This window comes from Vollenhovia emeryi, unplaced genomic scaffold (genome assembly GCF_000949405.1).
Source record: "Vollenhovia emeryi isolate VEMERY1.0 unplaced genomic scaffold, V.emery_V1.0 DF939199.1, whole genome shotgun sequence".
In the NCBI taxonomy this organism is placed as follows: domain Eukaryota; kingdom Metazoa; phylum Arthropoda; class Insecta; order Hymenoptera; family Formicidae; genus Vollenhovia; species Vollenhovia emeryi.
In genome coordinates, this window is record NW_011967167.1 from 865195 (window position 1) to 873004 (window position 7810).

Consider the following 7810-nt stretch of genomic DNA (forward strand, 5'->3'; position numbering starts at 1 on the left):
GAACGACTTTGTCTCTTTCTAACTGTCCCTTTAAAAAGAGATAAACTAGCTCACTTTTAGCATTTTCACTACAGTGTGTAAGATATCTTACACACTGTAGTGAAAATGCTAAAAGTGAGCTAGTTTATCTCTTTTTAAAGGGACAGTTAGAAAGAGACAAAGTCGTTCACTTTTAGCATTTTCACTATATTGCAAGATACAGAATTGACCCCTAGACCAGTGAGTCTAGGGGTCAATTCTGTATCTTACAATATAGCGAAAATGCTAAAAGCGAGCGACTTTATCTCTTTTTAAAGGAACAGTTAGAAAGAGACACAGTTGTTATATCTTTTATTATAGTGTAAGATACAGAACTGACCCCCTGATCTAGTCAAAGTCGCCCCGAGAATTCGATCAGCTGACCGCGGTGCTTTAATTCCCTTTCTTTACCCAAGCGGAATATCGAACTCGTGGGGCGTCGCGACGGCGCCGCGTCGTTGTGACTTCGTTCGTCATTCAAGCCTCAACATTAACACGTCACTGCAACGTCACATTTCGGCATTTCGTCTCGACGCAGTCCTCTCATTTCCCGCCTCCTTCGCCCCCGCCGTCGTCCCCCGCGACGCACGCCCCTGACACGCGGAAGAGCCCGCGCGGCGCGTGCGCGCTCGCGGCGCGCACGCCCGCGCTGTCTCACCTTTATTTTTGGAGGCGACTCCCGACGACGGGGCCGCCTGTCACAGAAGAGTAGAGCGGTGCGAGGCTTGCGGAGCGCGCTCGGACAGTGCGTGTGTATGCGCGCGTCCGCGACGACCGGCCGACGCGAGCGATGTCGACGACGATGACGAGGACGATGCTCGAGCCGACATTCTGCTCGAGTCCGTCGGTGACGAACGGCAACGGCAGGCTCGCCGAGGAGCACCGGCAGGCCGCGCCGGCGAGACGACGCTGGCCGCAGATCGAGTGGACGTTCAACGAGTGGACGTTCAGCCTGGCGCTCTTCGCGTTCTCGCTCGCCGTCGTCCTCGGCAAGCTGTACGTGAATTATGGTAAGGCCGAGTCGCTCCCGCGGGGGGGGGGGGGGAGAAACTACCCGGCGAGAAATGACTCGAGTCGATCCAAACGACGTCGAGTCGACGCCGTCGAAATCGATGTCGGTCGACGTCGAACCTGACGGCGTCGACGTCGATTCGACGAGTCATCTCTCACTGGGTCCCTCCCCCCCCCCGAGCGTCACGCTCTCCCCCCCCCCGATCTTCTTCGCCTGCCCAGGACTCGGACGCAAACGCGATTCGCGCGCGTACTATTTTTATTTATTTTGGAGTATGTAACGCGCCATCGATCGAACTTTCATCCTCTTGACACTACTTGGACTTCCTCTCTTCCCTGCCGTGGCCGCGAACTCTTTTTTCCGACACTGCCTTGAATCTCTCTCGTACTCCAGACGCACGTTTTCGCCGTCAGTTGAGGTTAGACGGCCGCTCGGACGCACGCAATTCTGTTTTGATTCTGTTGAAAGGGACGTTCCCGGCGATCTGAATCGCGTCCTTCCCCGCACGACGAGAATCGTTGCCGCGCGAGTCGGCGGTGAATCGCGGCCGCCGGGTGGAGCGACGCGGCGCCGCAAGTCTTTTGTTTTGGTAACGTTTGGACGCCGGCCGGGATCAGCCGACGATGCGAATCCGTCTCGAGGAAGCCTGCGCGCTCCCAGAATCTTCATCTCTCTCTTTTCCTTTTTATTTTTTTGGGTCTCTCGGCCTCGTCGAGGAGAAGCGCGGATGAACTCCGGGACGAGCAGTGCGCCGTTTCACCGATCATATATTTTTTCTGTACCACCTGCGTTATTTATTATAGGACGTGCTCCTCTCGGTTCACGCTTTCTGCGCTCGCCCCGCTCTTACCCCGGCCCGCATGAGCGCCGCAATCGTGATTGATTTCGCGAAAAAGTAGAGGCAGAAACGCGCGCGGCTGAGAAGAGCACGTCTCGGCGATAATTTGTTTCGTTTTTTTATGTAATTGCCGGAGCTGCTCCGCGCTCCGATTCGTATTTGTTATCCTTACTTGTTGATTTATTTATAATTACGTTAACTCCTGGCGCTTTCTGATTTATGTAATATTGACCGTAAGGCAAGAATCCATCCGCGAGCCAAGAGTCGCGTCGCTTATGTTAATTTTATGAATAGCATCGTCCCCGAAGCAGCCGGGGCGATCCCCGTCGCCGTTCCGTTTTCGACAAAAGAGAGATTTCACTCCCGAGAGACGGAGACGCGCGTGCGAGAATGAAACGGATCCACCTAATCTTATTCTCTCGATCATTGTTTATTATCTACGAATGTCTGTATTTGGCGAATTGTGTGCGAACATTAACCGCCGACGCTGTACTTGTATAAGCGAGAACCTAACGCGGTCCGAAAGTCGCTTATTTATTTATGTTAATTTCACGCATTGTACTGGCACGAGCCGAACGTCCCGTCCGATCTCCCGGGACGCCCGAAAAGCCGGACGATTCTCGTCGCTGTTCTAATTTCAATAAATAAAAAATTGTTTCCTTGCAAAGAATTCACGTGAGACTCCGTGACTCGCTTGCTCCTCTCGGAAAGCGAGTAAAAATACCGTACATTCCGCGCGAGAGGGAGAGAAAGATATGAAGAGATCGCTCTAAGAGACTTGAATGCGCGAGACTCGCGTTAAAACGCGCACATGCGGCCTGCGTTCTTCGGTTATATGTATTTTTAACGGCGCGCGTGGCCCATTTCTATCTACGAGGCATGTACAACGTACGCGCGTCTTTCCGCGGGCGACGCCAGTCCTTCGAATCTTGTCCAGCCGTCCTCGCCGGAGCGCGCGCTCGTTACGCGAGGTCTCCGCGTCGCCCGTGACCGAATTCGTCAAGGCCGCGTTCGTCGCCGGAAAAGTATATGATACACGCCTGACTAGTCGCGAGAGGGAAAAACCGGACGCTCCTGTCGGAGAGAAAGAGAGAGAGAATTTCTTCCCTTGTTTATCTTATCCCTCCGTCGCCTTATCATTTGATTAAATCGATTACTTTTGCGCGAGGTAAACTTGATAGATTACACGCGCCGAGGTACAATACGAGCCTCGTGTGCTTTCGATCTAATAGAGGAAAGTTTCCCGCTATGAGATAGGCTCCTAATATGAGACAGCGGGGTTTCTGTTGAATTAATAGGCATCGTCGGTTGATTCCACCGTGAATGTATTGCTCTTGGAGCGAAATCTGTGCAGCGGATAATTAATTGTTGGATTGTGTAAGCGTTGCGAAAAAAAGATTTGTGATTGAGTTTGGGCGTTGAAAACCTGCTATCTCATGTTAGAAATCAATCTCACAATAGAGGACTTTCCTCTATGTAGAATCATCTTAATGTTTAAATTGATTCTCTCTCTCTCTCTCTCTCTCTCTCTCTCTCTTTCTGAAAAACAAAACCCAGTGAATACCGAGTCTCAGTTACATTGCATGTACATTACAATTTCTCACTCAACAATGTAAATGTAGTATCACACATGTGCTATATTACCTTTACATTGTTGAATGAGAAATTGTAACATAAATGCAATGTAATTGATGTTCGGTGTTCACTGGGGAAATTGGCAATTCCATCAACGACGCAGCTCGGAAGAGAGTTGAATGGCGTTAGGACAAGGCAGAAGATCATTCATTGCGGTATAAGAGCATTCTCAGTCCTTCAGAATGACATTATTATTTGACATAAATATTTCCACCCCACATGAATGAGTGTAATCTGTAACTCTGTCTTTCTTTAGAGATTTACGTGGCTGATACGAGTTTCTCATGCTCTGCCCCCAGGAACGCCCTTGCCACGGCAAGTCGGCGCTCGATTCTCGTCGTCGATGGCAACTCGAGTGTACGAAGCGATCCCGAGTATATCCGTCTTGCCGAAATTCGAGCAATTATCGGTGGGCAGCGAGAGGCTCTTGAACGCCGATAATCAGTACGCGGAGGCAGCTATTCACGGGCTGATGGCGTTTTACGAGAAATACATATGGCTGTTGAAAGCGATGACGAGCGGACTCGTGTTAACAGGCTTCACCTGGTTCATCCTTTACATGGACAGCAGTATACCCGGTGTCAATCCACCGGCTCCCTTCAGTCCTTCCAAACAGAGGTAAAGTCTCGGTCTTAATTTCAGTCTGTTTAATTGTGCAATAGTATTTACCTGACATATTTAATGCCCAAGTAGAACAAGTTAATCACAAAAACGTCAATGCGACATTAAAATGATGAATTTTACGTCATAAAGTGATCGACGTCACGATTTGCTTTGCAATGACTGACTTATGACATGCTGTTTTATGATATTCGTGATGTGTATAATAATATATTATTACAGATTACACGATCAGTTATATATTATATTTATCTTATATTACTTCAATTTATTTTTAATGTATAATATTTAGCTAACTTTGCTTTGTAAAACAAGATCATTTTTACATTTTGATGTCTTAATGATGTCACAAACAGGTGCTCTCGGTGGGCTATTTTGACGTCACCATAATGCATAAAAAATGATCAAAAAATGATGTCTTGATGTTTTCGTGACTAATATGTTCTACTTGGGTAGTTTTACAAGTGTCTGTCACGATTTAGAAAGTAAAATATTCGCAAATGGAATGTATTTTTTTTTATTGTACGCAAGTCTAGTAAAAGTATCTTTTCTACTGTTCGTTAATAAATCTGTGACAGCGTAAAATAATCTGATTTCTATGGCTGCTTGAAAAATTTATGCATCGCCGAATGTCACTTACCGCACGTATTTCAGGTTACGCGAAGGCTCGAGGATACAGATGAATTATTTAGTCGGCGCGCTAAATGGGATAGTGTGCTTCGTCCTCTACCTGTGGCTTTAATTCGACGAAGGCGTCGTCGGTTTCCGAGAGATGGTTCTATTTTTCTTTCGTCTATTTATGTAAAATTATTTATTTTACTTAGTTATATCGTCGGTAGCAAATGTGTGATTATTTGATTACGATTTATTCACGAGTGAGTCTCATACAAGAAAAACGAAAATGCTAACGCACTGAGAGAAAGAGAGTGTCGAATGAAAAGAATATTTCTCGATTCGACTGCACGCGGACGGTCAAGCGGACATTTGCTATTTCACGAAAATGTCATGTTTCGACAACTAAGACGTTCAACTCAAAAGTATATAAATATTTGAACGAAGAAATGACCGTGTCAATTCGACACATTTAGGCGTGTCGACCACTTTCTTTTCTCAGCTTGTTAGAGAATCTTAGTGTTCTGTAGCTCTTTGTCGATTAACGTACTGCGATATTACGTAACGCTTTCGTAAGTAGCTGTAGTCCCTAAGTCAAAATCAAACGTCGCGTAGGCATGTTTTCCAAAATGTAAAGGTGCTTCTAACGATGCGATCCGCTCTGTTAGCACGAGAGGAACTTGTTCCGCTTCTGTGTGTATTAGCAGTCGTCGCTGCTAACGGGACAAGTATGCAGAAAGTATTGAAACCCGGTGCAGGGTTTGCGTAACAACCAAAAACGTCAAAGTACAAAAGAGAGACCAGTGTTCCATATTCTCTTCTCCAAAATTTTACATAGTTATCTATTACCGTTTAAGACTGATCGATTATCTGATTAAAGGGCATATTTATTGATAAGCTAGAGTAAGTGTTGCGAGATACACAGAATATATATATATATTTTTTTTCATGCTTATATAAAAATAACTGCTAGAAGTGTGAGGCTACGAGTAATATTATATTTAATATTTAACGCGTCGTTACGTATATTTTTGAAAAATCTCATTAGGTAGCTAACATGCCGAGAATATGTTGCGGCAAACAACGCGCGCATGAGACACACTTGTACACTTCAATTCTTTCGACAAACAAGAGATTTGAGTGGCGATTAAATGCATCGCGGCTCCAGTCTCACAAATATCGAACTCAAAATTACTTGCGATTGTGAACGATTATAACAAGAACACACAAAACATTATAAGCACTTGTAAAAATTGCGAAATATTTTCTAAATTAATATTTACATGTCACAGAGATTGAACGAAATGATTCTCGGAGGTTTGTCGCGCGGTAAGAGGCTTCCTCTTCCCTTCCGATCGTCGCAGAATTAATATTACAGAGGTATGCTATAAAGAAATGTTTCACTTCTTAAGCGACTAACATAGGCAAAATTAAAAAAAAATAGCGCATAAGCTGCGTCGGAGTGTAAACCTTGTCGCTCTGTACATGAACATGCGGCGCACGTTCTCGCGCGCGGAATCTCCGCGTCCGCGGGAACGGAACGCCGTTGAATAAACGTTGAGTCGCAGCGCGTATCTACGTGTTTTCTTATCCCGCAAAGCCCGCTGCAGAATGGCTGACTTGTAATTTCAAGACAACGTTCATAAAATATTCACCTGTCATTAATAGTCGTACAGTAAAATTTGCGTATGTTTACACGTATACGTTGATTCTTCGCAAACGTTATCCTTGTGCACATATTTAACACCCGAGACACGGTTGTGCGTTAGGGCCTCAGCAGAATGGCTTGTACTCTTAATACAATGTTTCACAACGTCAGTATTTTCTTGACTATATCTGGCATTTTTAATGATACAGAAACTTTATTGCGAAAAATATTACCTCAGCCAGGGTTTGAACCCTGGACTTCCCTACACTCTAGGCGGGCGTCTCACCAATTCGACCACTGAGGCAAACAATGTTTTACGTTTAACGCACAATAACCGTCTGAAGTCTTAAAAGTGGTATACGGAAACAACACTTTGCAAGCCTGCAAAGTGTTAAGGCACGAGACAGTTATTGTACGTTACTTAAAGCCTAATCTGCAATGTGCTCTCTGCGTCTAGAAGCATTCTATTGGGTTGAGTCTTAAGTCATTTCGGTTTTTTACTATAAGTCCCAGTCTACAATAGAGGATTTAAGCCCTAAGCTTTAAGAAATTGACCAATCACGGTCAAGTACGAGTAGAATACGCGATTGTGATTAGTCAATTTCTTAAGGCTTAGGGTTTAAATCTCTATTGTAGACTGGGACTAATATTCAAAGGCGATTTTTTTTTATAGAAATAATTTTATTTAGTTATGTATTGACCATTGTTTTCGATAACCCTTTGCCATCTTTCGGGTAACATCATGATGCCACGCTCAAAGAACTTCTGACCTTTATCAGTAAAAAACTGAAGCAAGTGCTGTTTGACACCATTGTCCGAATTGAATTGTTTACCATCAAGGAGTTTTGCAAAGATTGAAACAAATTGTAGTCTGACGGCACAAGGTCTGGTGAGTATGGTGGTCCATCAAATCCCATCCAAGCTCCAGCAACTTCTGGCGGGTCACCAAACTTGTGTATGGTCTCGCGTTGTCATGGTGGAACACAACACCCTTACGATTTACCAATTCTGGCCGCTTCTCGTTGATGGCTTCATTCAATTTGTCCAATAGGCGACAGTGCACAGCCGCATTGATGGTCTGGTCTTGTCAACCAGTTTTTTAAACGTTTTGATTTGCTTGTATAGAATCATAGCCCATACAGCACCAAAGCTTTCAGAAACACTTCAGAAAACATTGTTGCAATGTTTCTGAAAGCTTTGGTGCTGTATGGGCTATGATTCTATACAAGCAAATCAAAACGTTTAAAAAAACTGGTTGACAAGAAACATTGCAACAATGTTTTCTGAAATGTTTCTGAAAGCTTCGGTGCTGTATGGGAGACATAGACTACGTTTCCACCGAGGGTCAGAGTCGGGCTAGAATCGGGTCAGAATCGGGTTGGGGTGAGCGTTTTTGCGGTGGAAACACCAAACCCCAACCCGATTC

The 7810-nt window shown here is 45.0% G+C and overlaps 1 protein-coding gene across 1 annotated transcript; it reads left to right on the plus strand.

The window, feature by feature from the left end:
- The first annotated feature begins 683 nt into the window (after nt 1–683).
- LOC105561852 lies at nt 684–6310 on the plus strand. The gene is made up of 3 exons (XM_012012201.1): nt 684–1028; nt 3803–4121; nt 4779–6310. Exons 1-3 carry the CDS (start codon nt 809–811, stop codon nt 4864–4866), a joined length of 627 nt encoding a protein of 208 aa, XP_011867591.1. The 5' UTR covers nt 684–808; the 3' UTR covers nt 4867–6310.
- The last annotated feature ends 1500 nt before the right edge of the window (nt 6311–7810 follow it).